The 25,191-nt window shown below is 43.3% G+C and overlaps 1 protein-coding gene across 4 annotated transcripts in view; it reads right to left on the bottom strand.

Annotated features, from left to right (window-relative positions):
* Positions 1-25,191, bottom strand: part of CARM1 (coactivator associated arginine methyltransferase 1) — a 39,524-nt gene extending 14,333 nt beyond the window's left edge. The window contains exons 1-8 of one of the 4 annotated variants that reach the window (XM_081845202.1): positions 24,988-25,191; positions 10,007-10,132; positions 9,470-9,576; positions 8,671-8,775; positions 7,915-8,025; positions 5,417-5,594; positions 1,025-1,115; positions 619-700 (exon numbers count right to left, since the gene is read on the bottom strand). In XM_081845202.1, the coding sequence (XP_081701328.1) occupies positions 619-700; positions 1,025-1,115; positions 5,417-5,594; positions 7,915-8,025; positions 8,671-8,775; positions 9,470-9,576; positions 10,007-10,132; positions 24,988-25,147 (960 nt within the window). In that variant the 5' untranslated portion in view covers positions 25,148-25,191. The remainder of the gene's footprint in view (positions 1-618; positions 701-1,024; positions 1,116-5,416; positions 5,595-7,914; positions 8,026-8,670; positions 8,776-9,469; positions 9,577-10,006; positions 10,133-24,987) is intronic. The other 3 variants (XM_081845203.1, XM_081845201.1, XM_081845200.1) reach the window with 3 other exon arrangements.

The raw sequence follows: 25,191 nt of genomic DNA, 5'->3' as shown, positions 1-25,191 counted from the left end.
GTAACCAAGCTAGCCCATGGTATCAGACCCTAATGAACACACACAGGCTTTAGTGATTAGACTCCAAAAGCTGGAAAATCCACACACACCCCAAATTCTTCTGACAGAAGCTCCCTTAGGAAAGCTCCAAGGACTAGAGGCAGCTTTCAATCACATTTCATCCTTCCCCCTCACCATGCCCCCACCATCAGAAAGAATGTCAACTTTTGCCACAACATGTCGGTCCTGTATACCTGAAGGAGCGTCTCCACCCCCATCGTTCAGCCCAGACACTGAGATCCAGCGCCAAGGGCCTTCTGGCGGTTCCCTCATTGTGAGAAGTGAGGTTACAGAGAACCAGACAGAGGGCCTTCTCGGTAGCGGCGCCTGCCCTGTGGAACACCCTCCCGTCAGATGTGAAGGAAATAAGCAGCTATCTTATCTTTAAAAGAAATCTGAAGGCAGCCCTGTTTAGGGAAGTTTTTAATATTTAATGCTGTATTGTTTTTAACACTCGATTGGGAGCTGCCCAGAGTGCCTGGGGAAACTCAGCCAGATGGGCGGGATATCAATAATAATAATAATAAAAACTACTACTACTACTACTGTTATGATGTCAGCATTATAGGACAGACTTACCACAACAGGCTGCCTGAAATATTCATCTACTGCTGCACCCCGAAGTGCTGACAAGTCTACCCCATGGAAGGATGGCTGATACCTGCAAGACAAACACAGCAGGCTAGGTGACATGGGAGGGTCCGTGTATCCAAGGATGCACCAATGTGAGGTTTCAAATACCAGTCTGCTCCCAAAGAACCAATACTGGAAAGATAACAGTTACACTGCAGAGGACCATGGAGGTTCTTCACTGCTATCTAGAAGACTAGGAAAGATGGGACTGCTAAGGTTTACCCAAACCTGAGTCTGTCTGGCACAGATCAACACTGCAGTTTGTTACATGAGCAGCTAGTTTTCTGTCAAGTAAACTGCAGCAGTTGTGGAACTGGGCTGAGAGCATTGCTTCCTAGGAAAAGTGGCTTACCAAAAGTTAGCTTTTGTGAATTGTTCCATGTAGAGCTGCTCATCTGTGAATGGTGCTAAGTGGACATCCCCAATGGTTGGAAACATATTTCCTGAAATTGAATGGAAGATGGACATAGTTTATTTATTTACAGAAATATACTTATGGTCCCCTTCCAATTCTAACAAAGAAAAACCCCAAGGTGGATAACTTCAGGATATGGAGTGGGGGGGGGGAATCTGGAAAAAAAATTAATGAACAGGTTAAAAATCAGACAGAATGGCAGCTAGGATTGATCAGGTTAAAAAGAAAAAGAAATTGGGAAGACAGAAAAATATAAACAAGTTAAAAGAGATAGGAGCAGCAGGTAAAAGCAGAGTGAGATTTACAAAACAAAACTGTCATCAATAATAAATCTGTTCTTGATTTATTTAATCAAATCTTGATTTATTTAAAGTGGCACCATGAATGCCTTCAAACCACTAATTTCCTTAACACTGCTGCACCTTGAGTCACTGCCACAAGCATTTGAAGAAAATCAACAGCACCTCAGCCAAAACCTTCCCACAGAATTGACTGAGTTCAATCCTAACCACTGCCCCACTGTATCACCTCACCAGGAGCCCACTGAAGAAGTGTCTGTTTCAAATGATGGCGGTTGTTCCTCGCGGTGCATTTATTATTCACTTTCCGCATAGCTTCTTCTCTTTAAAACTGGTTTCTATTTGATCTACTGTTTTTATGGGGAATGCTTCCATTGTCAGCATCATCCTTCAGCCTCTACCAAGCTTCTGATGAACACCAGCAATGATGCCTTGCTAATTATAGAACCAATAGAGGGAGCGTCTCTATAAATTAAGGCGTGACCACTTTTAATTGTTCTACTATTATAAAGCATGACAATTTTGCAATTCTTTCCAGTAGCAAAATTGGCTGGTTGAGTGCAGATCAGTCTGGAAGCAAAATGGGGTAATCCAAGAAAAAGGCAGTGGATACAATACACCTGAGTGACTTAATTTGTAAATTTAACCAAAAAAAAATTTTTTTTAAGTCAAAGTGCACAACAAGCAACTGTGAGCCTCTGGGACCAATGGCTTAGAGGTAAGAAAATAGTAACTCGTTATCTGAAGAGTGAACTTCCAGATTTGCACTGCACAGCAATAAGACCTCCTGTCTTTGTTGCTTTTTAGGGAGCAGGGTGGAAGGACCATGACTATGTAAATAACCTGGATTTTACCATTTTGAACTAGAAATGGGGCAGGCTGAGTGCTTATCAATGCAGTCTATGACCGAGAGCAGTTATGGTGCCCACCACAAAAAAAGAGAGGAGAAAATGGCTGGTGGATTGGAAACATCTGAAACACAGAATGTTAGGATGTCAGCTGAGTAAAATGGGAGGAAAATGGAAGGCAGAGGAAAGAGAGAGGAAACTGGCCTGCTGAAGCTCACTGGACAGAGGTAGCATTGGGAGCAGGGGGCACCCATTGATGCTATACGGTTAATGGAACTCCTCTCCCTGTCTATACGGGGACATTTCAGAAGGAAGGAATGGAGAAAGCCTTTTCCCTTTCACTCTCTCCAGAGCCACTGCCACCCCAGCTAATACAACTCAGATGCTCAGGTTTAGAACAGGAAGCAAGCCATGAACCTAACCCCTCTATAGTGCTACAGAGAACAATAGGAGGCTCCTACTTAAGGCTGGCTGGACCCTGAACTGCAGTGTTTGAGGGCAGGGGTGGGCAGAAGATCGCTGGGTGATTTGCAATAGATTAGCAAGCATTCCTGACTCCCAGCTGTTTTACCTTACCAGTGGCCAAAATGAAGAACACTAAACTGGAGTAACTTTTGTGCTAAATTACCGAGAGGTCAGTTTAGTTCAGGTATTGGAGAGGGGGGTGGTATTGTTTTTGTTTGTTACTAGGTTACGTACTTTTGTGTTTTTATATTCTAAGCCTCCCTGTGATCCTCAGATGAAGGGTAGTATAGAAATTTAAATAATAATAATAATTAATAAAAATACTGAAAACGAATTCCCAGGATCTGAATGTGCTCAGATGAATCTTGTTGTTCAATTCTAACAACGTGTCTTTTGTATCTAGCTCAAATGGACAAACTTCGGGAATCAAGTAAAAAAACCCACAAAGTAGATCTGTCAAACCCGAAGTCTGCCCACACTTGATCTAGGGCAGTGGTTCTCAATTGTGGATTCCCCGTTTTTCAAAAACCATTTTTTTGAAAATTCTCCTATCTCTATGGTAGTTTTTGTTTTGTGAATGGTGCCACAGACTCCCTGGGTGGGTTACACGGACCCCCTGGGATCCACAGCAAGGACCACCAATTGGGAACAACTGCTCTAGGGTACATATGGGAAACGAATGCAGCCTGCAGCCCAGAGGCTCCCTCTTCACTGCCCAGCAGTTGACTGGTGCCAAAGAGCACTTTGCTCAGCACGCTGCTTTGCTGCTTCAAGTGTAAGTCAGTGGGGGGGGGGCACATAGGAATGCTGAGATCGCCTTGCAGACTGCACTCCTGCTCCACTGGCCAGCTGCTTGAGGAAGCACACCAAATGGAAAACTCCTCAAACAATGGGATCTCAACAAGCTGGGAGGAAAGGTTTAAACCTCTCTCCTCCCACCCTGATGCTCTGAGAATAGGGGGAGGGAAAGGGGAGAGAGAGTGCACAAGAGAAGGGAAAGCTGTGCTTGCTTTAGGGAAGATTGGATCCAAGCCCCACTTATCACTGGCTCCAGCCCCGCATTCCACATGGCCCTCAGGATCAAAAAAGGGAAGAGTAATAGACTGCAACACCTTCTTGCAGGTCCCACGAGTTCCTTGTAGGATTGATTTATGATATGTCTTTTTTAGGGGGGGGGGTTTCTTTTTTTAGCTCAGGTGTACAAGTTAGTTGAATGTTAAAAACACCAGATGTAAAAGGGTGAGTTTGAGCAGTTTAGGAATTTACGAAGGCCCTTTGCTTCTGGCTACTTAGATGTTATCATTTTTGGAAGTTGAAAGAATTCCCAAAATGCATGTTTATGTTGCTAGGGGGTGCCTTTGCTGGTTTCGAAAAATCCATTGTGTAGGATCAAACTTGCTAAGTTAAAACGTTTCCATTTTACTCAATGAAGAGAGAATTGTGGGCGACTTACCTAGTGAACGCTCCGTTGTGCTACTGAGGCCTGCTTGGAGAGGGAAGAGCTGCATCGGCATAGTGGAGCCTGCCGCTTGCTTCCCTTTAGTCTGGTGGGGCAAAGTGGAGGAAATTGGGCTTGGCGGATGTGTGCCGTTAGGCATCATCCAAACCAAATTCCTCTTCCTCAAGATGGATTGGGGTTGGGGGGGGAACTCCCTCCCCCCACAAGCAGACATTCCCTCCCATATGCACACACACTGTAGAGAAGTTTCAGGTCTCAATGTGCACCTCGCTGTACTCCTGCAGTCCACTAAAGCCAATCCACTACATTACAGGAAGGGTAGGGCTTCAACATCCCTCCACCCTGCAATGCATGGGACTGGATGCACACTATGATGTCGGAACTTTAAAAAGCTTAGAAATTACAACAAAGGAGGATAAAGGATCAAGTTTTCGTAAGATAAGCTTTGCAAGGGACCGGTTGTGAAAATGAAGGGATTTGAGGCTTTGCATGCAAATTTTATTTTTGCTGATTTCTGTCCTGCCCTTAAACAACTACGGTATGCATCTTATTAAATACTGACTTAACACCACTGACGCCAGATTCACCGCTGCCCCAGCCTGCAAAACAAGTGAATCAGGGCTGAAAGATTAACAGAAAAGACTTGAGTGCATGAAGCCTATGCTGTAAGTGAGCACCACATGCAAGATGACAGAACATGTTTAGGGCTTACAAACCGCAGAAAGGTGCATTAACCTGCCAGTTTTTTGAGGCAGGTGCATTAACCTGCCAGTTTTCATGCTTTCTGCTGCATGGGTGAATTTGGAACAGCTTTCTCTTAAACCAAAGGCTTTTTGATCAGAGCCCCTACTATAAACACTGGCATACAGAAGCTTCACATGGCTTCCTAATCCTTCACTCTTTGGCCCACCTCTACTTTATACTAGCATCAAAAGGTGAGTGAACCCCTGTTTAAAACCATGAACAGGAAACCAGGTCGTCCCCAACTCTTCCTTCACCAGCATCTAAGGCAGACAGAGGAGAGTCACATTGATCAAAACAGAGCAGGGTCACCTCCTGCAGCCTGCAAGATTATTGCCGTATTAAAATGCACTCCCCTCATATTAAAATATTATTCTGCAGGTACTTGAAGCACCACTTACTTATTGAGTAACCCAGTGCCATTTTGGCTTAGTGTGCCAGAAGAAGCCTTGACAAAAGCTCTTCTGCCCACCCAAGCCCCATCACTGCACCACTGGCGCAAGAGGAAGTCACTTACCACTGGGTTTTAAATACTTCTTGGCATGCAGATAGCTCTCCAGCATACGTTCATTGAACAGCATGTACCCCATTGGCTCAGAGATAATGATGTCCACCTGTTCTGGAAGGGAGACCTCCTCTACCTTCCCAGGAATGACCACGATCCGGTCAGTGAGGTTATTACTCTTTACTAAAACCTGTTCAGGAGGAAATCATGGGAGGAAATCAGAAAGAGACTAGTCACTCACAGAAATTTCCCACCTGTTTGGTCCTTAGTTATCTTTTGTGAGAAAGGGGTGGATACTTTTAAGGGCTTCTCTAACAGTACAGTCATACCTCAGGTTGCGCGATTTCGGGTTGTGCACTGCGCCGAACCCGAAAATACCGAAACAGTTACTTTGGGGTTTCGGCACATGTGCAGAAGTGCTGAATCGCGACCCACATGTGCACAGACGCACGGGTCGCAGGTTGCGAAAGCTGCGGGTTCCGAATGTGCCTCCCCCACGGATCACGTTCATAACCCAAGTGTCCGCTGTATACCAAAAACAATATTGTCCCAGACAGGTAGATAAGATACTCAGGGTTGCTGCTTATGTCACTGTCAGGACTGGGGACATGGAAACAAGTTCAGCAGGTGGCTAAGCAGTTCATCTTGACCTTAAGCAATGAATTCCTCACACTAAGATGTCAGGCCAGAATCAGATGCTTTGTTGACTCTTTTTGTCATCTGCTCTCTGCTGGACTGGTAGCAGCTGCAGTACAATCTTTTGGACAAGCAGCGGAGGTGGTGCTGCAGTTCCAGACAACTGCCACAGCGTGCAGTGTTAAAAACTGAGATATGAAAGCTAGGAGCTAAATGGCACCTTAAACCTAGGTTATGGGTGCAGCAACAGAATGTCTAGGCACACTTTTTAATAACAAGAATACAAAGCTGAAAATGAATGAACTGCAGCTAAAATATTATGTTCACTTTTCATATGCTCTAGTGCCCATCCCCCTAATATTCTTAGGAGGGTCTCTTCTCTAGTCTACAGGGAGTAGCTGGAAGTGGGGAGGCAGGAAAAGGTCCTCTTTTCCTTCCACTCTGCAGTTTTACTCTGAAATCTTAGGCAAGGTACTGCAACCAGAGCTCAGAAACTGCTCGCGCTAATGAAATTCCCTGTCGCAAAATGCGCCTAGAACAATCGGAGTTTAAAACACTGACAGCATGTGTCTTACAGATATGTTTTATACTTGGGTAGAGATATCCCGATACAAAAAACATATAACAACAACAACAACAACAACAACAACAATTTATTTATACCCCGCCCATCTGGCTGGGCTTCCCCAGCCACTCTGGGCGGCTTCCAAAAAAATATTAAAATACTATAATACATCAAACATTAAAAGCTTCCCTAAACAGGGCTGCCTTCAGATGTCTTCTAAAAGTCTGGTAGTTGCTGTTCTCTTTGACATCTGGTGGGAGGGCGTTCCACAGGGCGGGCGCCACTACCGAGAAGGCCCTCTGCCTGGTTCCCTGTAACTTGGCTTCTCGCAGTGAGGGAACCGCCAGAAGGCCCTCGGTGCTGGACCTCAGTGTAGAACGATGGGGATGGAGACGCTCCTTCAGATATACTGGGCCAAGGCCGTTTAGGGCTTTAAAGGTCAACACCAACACTTTGAATTGTGCTCGGAAACGTACCAGGAGCCAATGTAGGTCTTTCAAGACTGGTGTTATGTGGTCTCTGCGGCCACTCCCAGTCACCAGTCTAGCTGCCGCGTTCTGGATTAGTTGTAGTTTCCAGGTCACCTTCAAAGGTAGCCCCATGTATGTAGTATCTGTGGGCTCATCCACACTTTCTTTTGTCCAGGATTTAAAGCTCTGTATCCAAGCATGTGCTCTTTGGTCCCAGTACTTTCCCTGGGAAAACCCATGTTTTACTGCTGCATCGGAGCAAATGGCAATCGGATTTTTCGTTTCAGACAAAATGAAGGCTTTCCTAGGCAAAGTGCCAGGACAAAAAAACAACAACACACCAATGCTCGGATATGGAGCTTTATAGCGCCACCTGTGCCTGGAGCAAAAGGAAGTCTGAATCAGCCCTCAGTTGAAGGATGCGCATATGAACAATTTGCCATTTTCTCTTTTAAATAAAAGCAAAAAGTAGAACCATATAACTGTAGATTTAAGGGACCCTGAGGGTCATTTAGTCCAACCCCCTATGATGCAGGAATCTTTTGCCCAACGTTGGGCTTCAATCTCGTGGAATTAAGAGCCTCATGCTCTACCAACTGAGCTATCCCTTCAGTGCATCAGAAGGGATGCAGGTTCCTGCCATGTGTGCAAAATACAAGGAGCACTGAACACTGGTTTCTTCTCAATGCCTAAATCAACACCACTTTCTCTTTATAAGAATAGAGCAGCACAAGGAAGAGAAGGGAAACTGTCCTGTCAGCTGCAAAATGTCAGCGTTTGTGACCTAAGTAAAGGTGGATCCCCAGAGGCTTTTCCATAAGCCTTGAAACATCACTGACCTCTGCGTGTTGAGCCATTGTACTGGCTTCCACTGCATAGATTTTTCTTGCTCCGGCCTGTGCTGCAAAAAACGACAGGATGCCAGAACCACAGCCAACATCTAATACAATCTGGTGGGGAAAGTGAATAGACAACACGTATAGTCAAGTCACTAAGCATAAGCAAATTCTCCCTCCTCCCAAATGACTTTGTAAATTCATTAAATATTTGTATAACAAGAAGTTAGTATGTAACACAAATTCTAACCAAACCAACTGCAAAATTCTAAAGTGTGGAATATTTCCATCTTTGAAGGAGGCAATTCCAGCGCCCAGAGATTTTATGTCGCAGTGTCCTCATATTAGAGAACAAGCCAGCCAGCTAGAAGCATTTAAGCATAAGATTTCACTCTATGACCTGTCCTGACCTAGTCAACATTTCTTCACTGACCCTGGAATTCCGCTGCCCAGCGGTGGTGTACAGACAGAATTTCTTAGGATTCAGTTTAGGACCCTTGCCATGGGCGTCAGGCCACATCTATTTTTAAATTTAATGTTATAAACTGCTTTTCAAATGCTCACATGTTATACCACTTTTCAAATATGCGAAATAGATAACATTTATTTTGAACACAGAAGAAATGCAGCCTGGGTGTGGAACTTGCAGACATTTGGTCTTGCCTTTCACGAACTCTGGATTATTAGGAGGTGCCTGGACTGCTTGCATCACAAATACAGGATGCACTCAAAAAGTGCCAATAGACTCCACCCCCTTACCTTGTCTTTAAAGTCACTGTGGTTCTGCAGGATTGCTCGCTGGTACGTGCCTGTTCTGACATAATCCTGCATCATATTTTGCTGCTGAGATAAGTATCCATAAAACTAAAGGGAAACAAAAAGCCTCTGCTAAAGCCGGTAAACATTTAACTCAAAGAAAGAAGCACCTCACTCAATATAAGCATTCAGTATCCAAAATGACAGCAATGCTTACGAGTAATTGCTACCAGAAGAACTCACTTCTTGCACTCACTCTCTCTCCATGCGACAGTGCTGTGGAAGCCACTTGGAAATATTAAATGCACAGATATTGCCAGTGTACAAGCCCTGGTAATTTTAGTTTGCAGAACTACTCTTGACACTACACTGTCCCAGTTTCTGACAACGACCAGCACATGCATCCAGCAATCTGCACAGTTGCAATTAAGGCCCATGACCTCATGATTTTGAAGAAAGCTGTGCCCACAATTTGGCCAGTTCTTTGAATGCTTTACAGCACACCGAGAATCTATGGAGGATTCCAGTAGACAAAGTTCTGCTCATCCTCCTATCATTCAGCCCTTAACATACAACTTTTGCTTTGCTTCCCAGAATTCCAAGCCTCCTCCCCAAATCCCTACCTCAACAGCTGAAAAAGTTAATGAGTGAGTAGCAAACAAGCAGACACACTCAATTAGCAGAAGTCCCTTGTTTACCAATAAGGAGCTTTAAAAATCCAACTTGCAAGAGACATACATTTGGAAATGAACACAAGGAACACACCAGAAAAAAGCATCAGCTGATGAACTCACCCACCTACCTGAAAGTACTGCACAGCAGAAGACTCTTCTGTACGCTCACTGAACACAGACTGCTCAATGTTGTGGCCCCGACAGTTTTTCAAGATATTATAAAATGAGCAGAAGTCTAAAAGAAAAGTCAAACACGGCCTGTTTAGCATTCAAATGTCACTGTTCAGACCCAACACAGAACTTGGAGAACTAACAGGCAATACACTTTCTGGGGGATAGAGACTAGGATGGCAGCAAAAGGAGAGGGGCAATCGTCTCATATGCTGTGTTGAACCTATGTGGGCTATTAACATAGCATCTAGCCCTCTGACTGTATAAAGCTTCACAGCCTCAGCAACGAGCAAGTCAGAGACCACATAGCACCCTACAGTCAAGGCACTAGCATTGCAGACCAGACGGCTGCCCATATAAAGTGTATCTGGTGCCATCTTGAACCCAGCAAGGTTATTTTCTTCTGAAGTTGTTTTTAAGGAAGCAATCTGGAGTTTCACAGCCCCTTGAGCAGCAGACGTACATAAATCAAACACAAATCTGGTGGTACGTACCACTTGGCGTTGCGAACTGTATAAGAACGCTATTACACCCCAGTGTAATAATGAAAGACTGCTTGCCCACTCGACTGCATTCCGTCTCCTTCGACACAGAACACTTGAACACGCAAACATCATCTTCTGTGGAGAGAAAGGAAGGAAAGAAGAAAATAGAATCAGTGACTCCATCAAATGCTGAAACATTTGTCTCCTAAAAGATGGGACACAAGGGCAAATATCCAAATAGAGTGGTACCTCAGGTTACATACGCTTCAGGTTACATACGCTTCAGGTTAAAGACTCCGCTAACCCAGAAATATTGCTTCAGGTTAAGAACTTTGCTTCAGGATGAGAACAGAAATGGGGCTCCGGCGGCGCAGCAGCAGGAGGAGGCCCCATTAGCTAAAGTGGTGCTTCAGGTTAAGAACAGTTTCAGGTTAAGTACAGACCTCCAGAACGAATTAAGTACTTAACCTGATGTACCACTGTATCTCATTCCTCCACCACACACACCCTAAATCTGTTGCGGGGTTTCCTCTAGTCCTCTGGAGCAGATCTGTGACTTCCGCAGAACAGTGACTTCTGCAGAAGCAAGAACCTGAATTTCAAGAACTTCCTAATCTTCATTACAGCAAAGAAATGCCTCACTACCTGTAGCCATTCCCTACTGATATTCAGTAAGGTGAGTAGGCACCTGTTAGTTCACATCAACCATATTTCTAGTAGTTATTGTTCCACAGTCCCCTTTGGTGGGTGATTTTGAAGAAAGTTCATATGCAGTCAAGATTTTTTTGGTTTGGATTATAGGAAAGCTGAACCCTAACCAGTGACAGGCTTTTGCTTCATTTACCTTTCATGCACTCAGTGCCTGGCATATGCAAGGTTTGCAATAGCGTTATTCGGTTTTCTTTGTTTTGCACATATGCTACAGTGAGGGAATTCCTCCAACCTATTCTTTTTTATCTCTTATGCTTGCATATGTCCATTCATGAGAAACTTTTCCCACATGGTAAATCATATTATCTCCCTGGCAGATGTATTGCTTAATTCTCAAGTTGTGGTTTGTCAGCAATCTTCTCTCATATTCAGCCCTCCTTAAGGTGCCAGTTAGGCAGCTAGTTAGTATTTGTGAAAGCTGTTTGAATGGAAACTGAAAGTTTAAGGTATTTGTCACATTTAGTTTTCAAATGATAATGTATAAGGATGCTTGCAAAAGTATATGTTGTCCCAACTACCTATATTCATGATTTGCTTTTTTACATATGTTTAGCACAATGGATTCAAAGGTTATATACCCTATACAGCAACATCACAGTGGGCTCCTCTAAAAGTAGGTAGTTCTTACTCTTGCACTCTTAAAGGTAAACTTTTGAGGCTGTAAAATGTGTTCTCAATATTAATTCAGGGAAAAGATGTGCATCAGCTATGAGAAATTTTGGAGAACAGTGCCTAGCCCCCAATACTAATTAATCTTATATAAACAAGATAAAATGAATAACCCACTGTAGATTCCAAGTCAATCCAAACTCTTCCTAAGCATCTTAACAATCCATCCAGGATGCACTGTGGGCTGAACAAGTTAATCACATGCTGGCAAAGGTTAACAAGCAGAATAATTTATTCTGTCAACAGTTTAAGTTTAACAGTTTTGGCAATACTCTGTTCAGACGCTAGTCCACTTAATCATGGCCTGAGGAAAAGCAGCCCTGAGCATCTTCTGAGTCAGGATGGCTTGTCAAAAGGAAAGGGGGGAAATGAAGGAAGAGGGCTCACCTCTGTCTTGCAGCATCTATTCAGCAGTGTTTGCATCTGCTGTGGATCATAATGTCTGAGTGTCTAAGAAATTATTTTGATGTCAAAGTGCCTTCTACAGTAGGGCTCTCTCCAAACCCTTAAAACATATGGAGAACCTCTGTCCCAGGTAACTATCGGAAGGCTACGTCCATAACCACCAAGCATGTTGCAGAACCACAACTGAATTCACGAGGCAGCAGGAGAAAACTCAACTGTTTCAGCAAATGTTGATGTTGGTTTTAGCTAAATGTCCTGTTATTTTTATGACAGCACTCTTGTGGCAGAGCAAGCTGTCTTATATGCAGTATTCAAAGAAACCTGACTAAGATTTCATAAATATATTTCAGGAACCAGTGAGAATAAATGCAATAGCTCAGCAATGTCATATAACACAAGCCCGGAATGCAGTTGAAAGCCAGTAGTCAAGGCCTACATGTCTTTTTGTGCTACTGAATCGTTGCCAATTTAGGTGCGCAACTGTGAAATTTCTATTTTGTTCTATATTCACACGTAAAACTTGAAAAGTATCAGAATTTTCCAGAAACAAGGGCTGGTAATTACTGGAAAGAACAACGTTTTTCCATGACCTGGAAAGTTCACTTGACAGGGTCTAAATATACGTTGAAACATATCATGATGCAATGCATCTTGCATTCCCTTCCTTTTGAAGACAGGTGCTTGGTTAATCTGGGGTTCACATTCAAAATGCTCAATAGTGTTCAGAACACTCCAGAATAAAAAGTGGCGTGCCTGAGTCATCAGAGACAGCACACGGCTTTCTGTCTCGCATCTTTTGACAAGGAAATGGGTGCAGGGATCAAGATGGGTTCGTTCTTTTAAACTGGGTCTTGAGCAATGTACCAAATCCCATTCTAATATTTCAAGGCTCATCTTGAATTCAAGAGCTCAACATACTACATCATAGAAGGCCCAGAATCCTACCCTGAGTGGTTCAGAAAAGAAGGCCCTCTCCTTTTAATATGAGGTTGAATATAAGTGGTTACTCAAGTGACTAGATCAAACATAGCACACTTTCCTTAAAGAACAAGATTCCGAATGCTGGGGCTTCTAAATAATATAATTCTGGGACCACATCAATCTCTGTTATTCCTATAGTACAAAAAAAGAGTGCTTCCTGGAAATGAACATTCATTTCCTCCGTTGGAAAGGAGCACCAGGCTGTGGGCACCACACACATTCACCCTCACAACCTCAGATTGCCCCACAGGCAAGCATTCAGAATACAAGCACAGAATGTCACAGAATACAAACACAGCATCCTTTTGGTAACACCAGTGGGCACTCTTGTAATTTATTTTAGTTTATCCCAAGCATCAAACTGCCCTCTTGGCTCCCGTATAATAAATGAATGAAACAACCAGTGCAAAACTGTCTGAAATTGAAGTGTAAAGACATTGTGCAATTTTTATACTAAGAGTTCGGAGAGGGACCTGACAATTTTGAGGGGTTTTTTCCTTTTGTTTGTTTGTTTTTTATTCTAAAGCTCTGCTCATTCCCCTGGATAGATTATGGCATGTTGTCCTAGGACAAAAAACTGAGAGGACAGGATGGAGGTGAAGAGGAAAAAAATCAAGAGTTCCACCAAGCAATCTCCCTGCAACACCAAGAGCTGCCAATTCAATGACAGGTCAGAGACAAGGCCATGAGCTCAGTTGGAGTCATTTTACTGCACAATGTAGTAAAATTAACACAATGAGGCTTGGTCTCCCTGAAGACATAAGCAGCCAGGATAGGATATGAACAATGCCTCAGACTGAAATTGACTGGAAAGGCAAGGGTTAGCCCAAGACAGGGAGGGGATAAAAATCCCAGAGCAGTTGTGTGCCTTGCAAAGAACACAATTCAGATCCTAGAAAAGAGAGCCCTGCCTTTTCAAGATTCTGCTTTTGAAAGCTATTCAATGTAAATGTCTCTCATGCACATTAATTAAGCTGTCAAGCTGGGCCTCCAAGTTCTTTGTGAGTGATAAAAGGGGCACAGCAGATGTGCCCTGGGCTTCCATACACTGAGCACAAAAGGGCTGAATGCTTGGTGAATTCAAAAAGGCCGCCAGAGTTTGTCACATCAGAGTTGGATTCATGAGATGAGATGCTTGCCTTGCTTCCACTCCAGAGTCCAGCTTTCTTCTTCCAATAGCAGGCTTATTCCAAGGGTGCAGCTTGTGTCTCACGCACCTCCCAAGATTTTATCTATGCTAAGCTCCAATGCTAGTACTGCAAAGCCAGAAAAAGTTGCTGCATTGGAAGACATTTCTCCTTAGGTACTTTCTCTGTGTACTCCCAGCAAGTGCCAGGCTTAAATACAGAAGAGGAAAAATCAAGACTGTTTATGTGATTATGTGATTGTTGTTCACAAAACAGGAGAAGCATCTGGAATAAGCATAAGCAATCCAAATACGGCCAATTTAGATTTTACATTTCCCAACGTTTAGGCTCATCTCCCTTACTGCTGTGAAACAAAATAAAATACTTTCAACTTGTATTACAATGGTAGTGGTATGCCTCAGACACATTATATTGTGGTGTGCCTCAGGCACCATTTTCCCAAGCAATCCAGAGAGTTGCAAGCAGAATAGTCCATGAAACCAAAGGCTCATCCTCACCCGCTCTGTTACATCCCAATAATCCTTTCCCTAAATAAAGATTAGTGGCTAGGTGCCTCACTACACCAATTCCAGCAACCAGGAATGTGTGGATGTCACCACAGAACCAACATTGTTGTACTTAGTTCAAAAACAATCTGTAATCATGTTCTGAATATGATTTAAGTAGGGCATATATGGAGCAAGCAAGAGAGTAAGCATGTCTCTTAAGGTGGCTACTTGTCCTGGGAAAGTGGGGGGGGGACCTCCTTTTTGTACGACCCACAGTTTGAGAAGCACCAAGGAATTTTAGTCCTCAAAAAAGCAGATGGTAACAGCAGTCACAAAATTAAAAGATGCCTGCTTCTTGGGAGAAAAGCGATGACAAACCTAGACAGCATCTTAAAAAGCAGAGACATCACCTTGCCAACAAAGGTCCGTATAGTTAAAGCTATGGTTTTTCCAGTAGTGATGTATGGAAGTGAGAGCTGGACCATAAAGAAGGCTGATCGCTGAAGAATTGATGCTTTTGAATTACGGTGCTGGAGGAGACTCTTGAGAGTCCCATGGACTGCAGTAAGATCAAACATCAATTCTTAAGAAAATCAGCCCTGAGTGCTCACTGGAAGGACAGATTGTGAAGTTGAGGCTTCCAATACTTTGGCCACCACATGAGAAGAGAAGACTCCCTGGAAAAGACCCTGATGTTGGGAAAGATTGAGGGCACAAGGAGAAGGGGACGACAGAGGACGAGATGGTTGGACAATGTTCTCAAAGCTACTAACATGAGTCTGCCCAAACTGCGGGAGGTAGTGGAAGACAGGAGTGCCTGGCGTGCTCTGGTCCATGGAGTCACAAAGAGTCGGAAACGACAAAACAACAACAACAATAAAATACAATAGCCCTTTTAGGTGCCACAAGGCTCTTTGTGGATCTTGCTGTAAAGGTACAAAGAATACTAAATACAGTAAGGAGAAAGGGTATGTTAGTGCACACAACACTACTCTAGCCAGTGCTTTTTACATAACCTATGACTTTTACTTAAAACACTTGCAGACAGTGTATTTATCCTAGATGTACAGAGGGCAGAGCCCAATCAAGGTTGTCTGTCACTAGCATATCCAACCCACCACAAATGTCAGTCACACATTCATCCCTTTCCCCATGTCACTACTCTGTACAAATGAAAAAAGGCTACGCAGAAACTTCAGCTAATATTTTGAGTGTATGCAAAATATGTAGATTTACACATGTAGAGACTTCAATCATGAAATCATTACTCTGCTACAAAACACCCATGACTTACACGCCAATGTACTGGGTTGATTCCAGTGCTGCTCGCTCTGCTCACACAACAGACTTCTGCTTGCACAACAGGATGTCTCCCTTGACCCATCTCCCTGGCAGCACCCCCTGCCCCACAGTGCACTGCCAAAATATGTTCCAGAGGGTTGGGGGACAGGCTGGAGCAGATGGTGGGGGTATCATACTGCACAAGCATGACGTCACTCACAGGGAATTGGATATAACACACTGCATTTAAAATGCTTTGTTTAAAAGTTAAAAGCATTAGTATTCAGTAGTTTCATTTCACAGAACAGAATTATGGGGATTTTCTACAAAGGATACTTTGCTAATGTTAATGAGTAATAGGATCAGTGCTGGGGTACTGGACAGCTGTGGTCAATTACTGCATGAAACCAAGAAAGCCCTTCTGCAGATTGGCAGGCTGCCTTTCTTTGCATCATGGTGTCGTCTGAATTTGAAAAAGCCAGAGAGGTAACTCCTTGCTCCCTAGCCATCTTAGATTATGGCTACACAGACCTTGTCTGAGCTCCCCCAGGGTTCTAAATAAATGCCAAAAACTATGCAATCCTTTGATCAATGACATACATTCGAACACTGTTAATAGCTTAGAATTTAATTTAATATGCATAAATCCAACAAAAAGTGAGGCATGCTTAAGCCAACTGAAAGAAATGGAATTAAGCATACCTATTTCTCCACTGGATTTCGGTCACAACTTAACTTGGGTTTTGTAGTAATACAATTCTACTAAAATAATTAACTGCATTACCTAAAGACGTAAAAAAAATCAACTGACAAGGTTTTTTTATGGCCAACCATATTGCTTTCACTCTTGCTTATAGACCCTGAGACCACTACAATGAGTTAAATGGGTAGAATTCAATTATAACAGGGATTCTAACTATGAATGTATCACAACAAAAATTCCCTTACTGATAGCAGTTATGCAGTGATTACTCCACCTGACAGCGTGGTGTAGTGGATCCATGTTGTATATGGATCAAAGAGACTCAGCTTCAATTTTCTACTAGGCCAAGTCATTATCTTTCAAGAGGAATAGCGAAGCAAATGTATGGTGAACTGAATACAAAGGAGATACCTTGAAAACTAGAAGGAAACAGAAAAGATTGATGCCTGTCTGAACATCTTCAGACATATGAGTTTAATGTGTTAGCCAAGTAAAGGAAGCAATATCCAGAGCCCAGATAGTAGGCCACAGAAGTTGTGGCCTACTATCTGTATCTCATTCGATAACTGAATAGTGGATAAGGTACTTGATTTCTTCCCAGGTTTGGCTCCACCACTACAGGCTGAGCTGGATTCTGGCTATTGCTCCATTTACTTGGCTAACAAATATAAACACATAATACTTCAGGTTTGTGGGCTCAGAGAAGGCATTGTTTTTTAGCCTTTAGGCCAAGTCCCAATACCAAGCAGAGTGTGCTCAGGGTACGCACCAATCTTTTCTGTTTCCCTCTAATATCCATGTATATCCTCCTCTTTAGCAGAAACAACATCCTCACCAATACTTAGCATTTATATGATGCTTTGGAGGAGTCAAAGGATTTCACATGTTTTACCTTGCAACCCATGACGGAAACAAGATTTGCACAAGGTCTCCCATCTTCACAGTCCAGTCTGGACTCTACACTACACTAGCTCTCTAGCTCTTCCAGGTCTGCATTCTCCAACTTTGTATACTACAGCGACACATACACAAGTTCTACAACCCAGCTACATAAGATGCAAATGTGTAAGAAGTATACAGTCCCTAAAATTCCCTTCTCCTCTGAAGAACTGGTTAAGTCCTTAGTTGTGCTAGGCAACAGTGGGCCTTTATAATGCATAACATTACTTAAACAGTCCCAGTAAAGAACAACAGAATTTAGCTAAAATCTGCAGAAGCATTAAAATTGTACAGGAGTCATTACTGTAATTCTTAAATACTAAATAGTGCACAGGCGGAGAACACACATTAGTCTAATGTCTACCCAGTCATTTAGAGCTAAACTCCAAACCAATAACGTTCACAAGGAACAATCAAGCAACCTTATGTCCCTGTCTAGTTGAAGTTCATTAGCTACATATGTGGCAAGTTATTTGGAAGGGAGTCCCTGCTGGATGTCTGCCAGGGTTTCTATTACACTTGCTTGCTGCTGTGCTGAATTTCTACTGGGGAACTCGCTATCTTTACTTTTCTTGTAAAACTGATACAATCTGTCTTCTCAGTGTAAAATTTACATAGAGTATCTCTTGGGTGAGGGATAGAAAAGTTCAAAATTTCAGAAAAATCAGGTGGAAAATGCATGTTTAAATCATGAAGGCAGAAATCCCCCTCCCTCTATATATCAGAAAACTAACAAATCTGAGTTCCAGTTTATGTTTGAAAGCAATCGTATGTGAAGTTCTCATCATCTTGCATGCATATTGTAATATTCAACTACCATATTGCTGAAAGAGAAATTCAGGGCTGCACCTTCATTTTTTGAAACTCTCTGGTAGATGAATGAAAAAATATCAATTTTTATCTGATTTCTGTGAAATTTAAATAGCTTATTATTCACTAATAGAAAGCTCAGCTAACAGAATACTAAAAATATGGTCACACCTTAGTTAGACAAACGCTCCCTCAGCTATATGATCAATGGATACTAAGGATCTGAGTGCTGCTGGATTTCCAAGTAGCACTTAGCTGAAATAGTGAAGCAGACTATCATCTGCATACGGTTGTAACGTACAGTGGTGCCTCGCAAGACGAAATTAATCCGTTCCGCGAGTCTCTTCGTCTAGCGGTTTTTTCGTCTTTCGTCTGATAACTGTCAGGCATTAGAAGAAACTTTCCAGTGATCAGACCATTCCTTCCTTTTCTGAAACTACCAGGAACATGTTAAACAGACCTCTAGCCAGCTCTCACATTCCTAACTTTGCCCCATCCAACCAGAAGGGATGTGTCAAATCAATCAGCTGTCACTTTCATTCAACCCCAAACAACCAAGGAAATATGGCTGACCGGACTGAGATTCCAAAGCAATTTTTTCAGTCCTGGCTGGCCTTACCATATTTTAATCAAGGTATTGTAAGAAGCTGACCCAGTATTTTACTCATAAGGGAAATGTTTTCAAGGCATAAGAGGTGCCCCACACTTCACTATTATCACGAGCCCTGTTACTTGCCTGAATAAGGGCCACTTACTTACAAGTAAGAGCCTCTGTTTACATATTTTGGGTGGCAGTCAGGACAGTGACATCTCTTTTAGATTTAACATGCAGTTGCCATGGCTGTGATGGGTCGTAGGTGCCCAATCCCTGTCAAGCCCTTTCTACTAGGTGATGCCAACGTATTATGTTTGTGCTTAGCACATCTGTAAGGGGATCAGTTTGTGTATAAAATATACACTTCTAGTCCCTGAACTACTGTCAGCAGAGTGGCCCTGAGAAGAGACATTGGGAACCCCTGTTTTACAGCATTATTTTGGATAAAACCCATAATTTAGTAGGAAATAACGTTTAAATAAGATCCAACAGTTCACCTGGTATTTTTCCTTTTGGTAATTAGAAAAAAGAAACGTAAGTGGTAGAAGGAAAACAAGAAACTTGTTAGGGCTTAGAAAGAAACCTGGAAAAAAAAGAGTTGTCAATTTCCCTTCAAATCATCTACTGAGCATCCCTTGAAATCAAAATCACAAGAGAAAGCTTAGGACGACAACATAGCAAAAACTGTTGCTTGATAAACAAGCTATAATATCCCTCAAGATGTGGGGTTAATAGTTTGCCCACATGCCCTCCAATACACTATGGACGGAGGTCTTTCTTGGCTTGAAGGTTTCCTTCACAACAGATTAAACCTGAGAAACTACAGGCCCAAGCATCAGGTCACTTACCCTAGAAGGGTGGTTCCCAATTAGTGGTCTGCAGACCCAATGGATCCGCATAACCTTAAAGGGAACCACTGCTCTAGAAGAATGTTCTGAAAGCTGCTGCTTGAGAAGTGAATTTTGTCTCCTGGTAACCTGGAGCAGCAGCAAAGCTTAAAGAATTCACTTTTGTGACATGGTTCAAAGGTTTATATTCCATGCTCTTTCCAGTTTTTTATATTTTCTTGAGTTGTTGATGTAATTCAGATTTTTGTCATCTTTTATTCTTTTACATATTTTAATGTGTTTTTTTATATCTGACTGCAGCCATTCTGGAGATCTTCTTGTTGAGGAAAAGAAATAACTTGTATTTATTCATTAAGTCACCAAAAGTCCAGTCTGAGGTTTAAAAGGTGTCTCTAAATGTCAGCTAGCAATTAACTTCTACAAGAGGTGAGATGGGGAAAGTATACAAGGTATACTTTCAAGAATGCTGGTAATGGGTCTGGAGGGATAATATCAAACTCTCTTCTTTTTTATGTGATACCAGAATTTGCTGGTGGACACCAAGCGCGTGTTTGTTTTGGTTAATGCAAAATGACTGTTGCTGTTTGTTTTGCATTAGTTTGCATACTTCACAGAAAAAAAATCAGTAAAGCTGTATTATTGAAAAGAAAATACTGGTAATGGAGGTTGCAGATTGCACAGTGTGTTTCAGCATACTAAAGCCAAGCACTAGAGTATAGCACATTATCTTATTTCTTTGTGCTCTCTCCTGTTAGAAGACAACACCAAATCTCAGAGTTATCTGAAGCAAAGTATTGTGAGGCTTGGGACGCGGGTGGCGCTGTGGGTAAAACCGCAGTGCCTAGGACTTGCCGATCGTATGGCTGGCGGTTCGAATCTCCGCGGTGGGGTGAGCTCCCGTCCTTCAGTCCCAGCTCCTGTCCACCTAGCAGTTCGAAAGCACTCCTAAGTGCAAGTAGATAAATAGGTACCGCTTTATAGCGGGAAGGTAAACGGTGTTTCCGTGTGCTGCGCTGGTGCTGGCTCGCCAGAGCAGCTTCATCACGCTGTCCACGTGACCCAGAAGTGTCTCTGGACAGCGCTGGCCCCCGGCCTCTTAAGTGAGATGGGCGCACAACCCTAGAGTCGGACACGACTGGCCCGTACGGGCAGGGGTACCTTTATTGTGAGGCTTGTGTCCAATACAATGTAGGCACTAAAAATGCCTAGTTAAGAGGTCAAAAACAGCGATCAAAACAGTGGCACTTGCCAAGAGACAGCACCTCTCGTAGCAGAAATCACTCGTTTTAGGCTGAACCCCTTGAGCCAGCTGCTTCTAAAATGGCTGTCACACTGCTCAGTGCTAGTAGTAGATATACCAACCAGTATACAAATTTAATTAATAATAATAACAACAACAACCTTCTCTGGAGTTTTAGATTCCCTTCAAACTGGATTTTGAGAAGCTGAAAAGGTTTCAGAAGACAGCTGGAAAGACCTATGTGTAGCCTAAAGAGAGGATTAAGGAGGACCCATGTTGAGTTCTCAAATGTTTTAAACAAAAGCAACAAACAATTGCTCTGCAAATTCACATCTACCAAAGAGTTTGTTACACTAGTGCATGAAAGCAGATGTCAAAATATTTTCCTTATATTTAACCTAAACTAGCAACAATTCAGTAAAGCTGATGAACACCTCAACCACCACACTGGATTCTCAACCACCACACTGGATTTGTCAGAATTATACAATTCCTTCAAGATGGTGAGAGTAATCTACTGAAAAAGCAATTTTGTATCTTTGGCTGATGGGTTTTATCAGTGGTGTAAGTTTTCAAGAGGGGGAAACCCTATTCAATCTAGGGTAACTTCCCTATGCCAATGCAAAAGAAAGTTTTGATACCCTAGAGAGCAGCCTATTTATTGCAATTTATTTTACTTGCATTTAATAAATAAATCTAAAAACTGAAATGGCCATGCCTGCCTAATACTGTATTTGCAATTGCATCCATTCATTGTTACTAATGAACTTATGACGAAATCATTCTTCTGCAGAGAAATAAAAGCACTAGAAAAATGCCCACCCATTGTTGGGTCTCGCAGACAGGCAGGCCCCATTCCCCTGGACAGTCTTGCAATGAGTGAATCTTCCATAGTCAAGCAAAAAAGAAACCAGGCCTTTTGAAAGACAAAAACCTATTCACTTGGCAGCATTTGCACTCCTGAGTCCCACAACCTACCCTAGAGAAACCTTTCTCGTATATTAGCTTGGTGGTTTCTTGCTGTTCCCTGCTACACAAGAAAAGTATGTGGCCAGCTTCACGGGGGCTTTTGTTTCAATTTCAACCAGTTAACAGGTCGATTGTCATGGAGGCCATAAACTCATAAGCCAGCACTAAAGAGTCATCATGTATGGTGAAGTTTACGAAAATTTCCACATCACTTGTCAGACCAACTAAGCCTGAACAGGGTGCCTGTTGGGCAACAGAGTGGTCAGTTCTACTGCAGCCCCAAACACCAAGAGCTCACTTGGTATGCAAGCTAGAAAGGATTAGAAATCATGTATACGAAATAGTCTGAACCTGTCAAGTCCAGCGCTGAGTTGTAGTCACCCTACTGAGGAGTCATGATGCATTGTGTTGCAACACACAGGATTGCTGTGCTTTCATTCTAATAAAGTCAGTGGCTTCTTTCCACAGCTTCAAGTCTTTCAAGTCTCCCTGCAGTTGTCTCCATAAGAGGCATCATCATCAAGCAAGAATGACAGCTAAAAGCACACACAGTCCATTCTGTGAGGCACTTACTGGCTAAACCTAGTAAGTGACTATGTTCTCTGCAGGTCTAAATGCAGACACTTTACTAGGGCACCCAATTCAAGGCTGATTCTGTTGTAAATATATGCACACCCATTGGCTGCAGCCTGCTCCTTCCTTCATTGATGTGAGCACATTAAAAGCCCTTAGAATGACAGCATCTTTGGATAACTTCCATAGTAACAATTTGGTCCCCTCTTGAACCACATACTCCAGTTTCATTGCACTTTCCCATTTTCTTCCTGATACTAGGAATCCTTTCCACCAATCATTCAGAGAATGATGCACTTGATAGAAGTGTTTCTGTCCCAGAAGCTAAAAGCCGGTTGCACTACTCTGCTATGTATGACTGACTTGGGCTGCAATCTTAACTCCACTTACCTAGAAGCCCCACTGAATTGAATAGTACTTACTTCTGAGTAGACTTGGTTCAACATTGCATTGTTACTTGGGAACCTGGAACTACAATCCTGTACATATTAGCAGGTCCCTTTGAAGGACCTAGCTAACTAAACATACACAAAGCACAGCATTAGGGTGTCACAACTGCAGCGGAATTTGCCAGTGGTGTTGCAGAGTAGCTTATACTGGGAGCTGCGAACTAGGAAGATCCAATTCAGATCTTATGCAGACATAAGCTCATTAGGCAACCTTTGACAACCCCAGCCTCAACCTGGGATGATAAAACTGGTCTATTTTACTGAACTGGATTACTAAGATAATGAACAAAAACTTTAAAGTACTATACAGTCACTAAGTATTGTTACTACAATGGTGTAGCCATTCCAGCAGTATATGAAAACACTCTTAAAATGCCATTTGTATCCAGGACAAATGAACCTCACTACATATGCTTCTATAGTTTGATGACTGACTTGACAGTTCTTTCTTCTGATACTCAAAACAACCTCTTAACCCAGTTTCAAAAAAACCTGTCAGATTTTGGACCTGTTTGGCTTCCAGGCCAAAAATAAACTTAAGGATCTTCTCTACATTAGCCAAATTTTAAAATGCCCTATTCCAGTTTTAATCTCGGTATGACCGAAAAAAATCTTTTAAAATCTTTACTTACCTGGCCTTTCAACCCATTTACTTTTTTGTCTTCTAGAATCACAAAAGACATTTCACATTCAGCTTTAACCACTATGTGTCTCCCTCAAAAAAACTTTTTTGAAATCAGCTATTGATGTGATAATTTGAGAGATGGCTTGGGGGAGGGGGGAATCAACTTCTACTAGTTTAGTTAAGGTACTTCAGATGCTAGACAGACAGCTGCATCTCTTTTTGAAGAACCAACTGGACTCCCTGCAAGTTTTCCATAAGACTATGAAAGCCTTTCAAGGCAACACAGAACTAGTCATCCAGCAGGTGAAGTATTCCAAGAAACCTGTCAGTTTGTGTTTAAGAGCAAGAAGCAGAGACAGCCACTCAGCACGGACCAGGCAGGAATCTGGATAGGCATGGGATAGCCTCCCACTCCACATGCTTGCAAAGGAGGAGTAAAGATTACCACTGTCCTCACTTGGCCACAAAATTCAATGGGTGACCTTGGGCCAGCCACTGCCTCTCAACCTAACAGGGTTGTTGCAAGCAAAAAATGTGGAGGAGCAGAATTTCTGTATTCCGTCTTGAGCTCTCTGAAGGAAAGGCGGAATACAGATGCAATTGATGGCAAGAATAATGAGCAGTCACCCCGCCCCATTCCTTCAAAGGACGATACCTGCCTGCCCCATCTTACAAACTTAAGGATAACCCCTGATGTATTGGGACAATTCAAGCCTGTCTACCTGGCCCAGCACCAGTGCTTTTTTTTTCCCTAAAAAGATGTTTAGGGGTACAGTGGTACCTCGAGTTACATACGCTTCAGGTTACATACACTTCAGGTTACAGACTTCGCTAACCCAGAAATAATACCTCGGGTTAAGAACTTTGCTTCAGGATGAGAACAGAAATTGTGCTTCGGCGGTGCGGCAGCAGCGGGAGGCCCCATTAGCTAAAGTGGTGCTTCAGGTTAAGAACAGTTTCAGGTTAAGTACGGACCTCCGGAACAAATTAAGTACTTAACCTGAGGTACCACTGTACTCTCATTTTGACTCAAGGAAATCACCATTTTAGAGTTCAAATCCTGCTAAATTAATATAGTAAATGGACAAAAGTACAAAGACTCACAAAATGTTTAGGGGTATGCATACCCCTGCGTCCCCCCAATAAAAAAATCACTGCCTGGCACCTCAGGAGATGCCCATCGTGGCACAAAACATGCAAACTATCCCTGGGATGCAGAGCCGGCTCACCCACGAGGCAAGGCGACTGCCTCGGGCGGCAGGATCCCCAGGTCGGCATTTCATCCCAACCCGGTTCCTGAGGCGCCTCTTCCCTGACCGCCTTCCTCCTCGGTACGGGGAGAGTTGGAGGCAGAGTGAGGCGGCGCCATTCCGGGGGGACCGAAGTGCCGGCCCCGTCCCTGGAAGCGTGGCGGAGGTGCGGCACTCTCCACATGCCCCGAGGCGCCGGCGCCGGCCCTTCCGCGCCCGAGCCATCCATTCACCCACCCGTCCCTCCGCCCGAGCAGGCCCCTTCCCCGCGCCCGGCCACCTGCCCCGTCTCTCGCCTCCACTCACGGCTATAGAGGGCGAGGCAGGCGGCGTCGGGCCCGGTGCGGGCCTCGAGGCGGAGCGCCTGCTGCTCCTGGTGCCGCTGGATCTCGCCGTTGGCGTCGCCGATGGTCAGGAGCCGCACGCCGGGGAAGACCGACACCGACACCGACGCCGCCGACGCCATCTTGGCATCCCAGGCCCGACCCGCGGCCGCCGCTGCTGCTGCTG

Source organism: Podarcis erhardii (genome assembly GCF_964252035.2).
Source record: "Podarcis erhardii genome assembly, chromosome: 17".
In the NCBI taxonomy this organism is placed as follows: domain Eukaryota; kingdom Metazoa; phylum Chordata; class Lepidosauria; order Squamata; family Lacertidae; genus Podarcis; species Podarcis erhardii.
The sequence above is the reverse complement of the archived record's forward strand: the minus strand, read 5'-3'. Positions and strand labels throughout refer to the sequence as shown.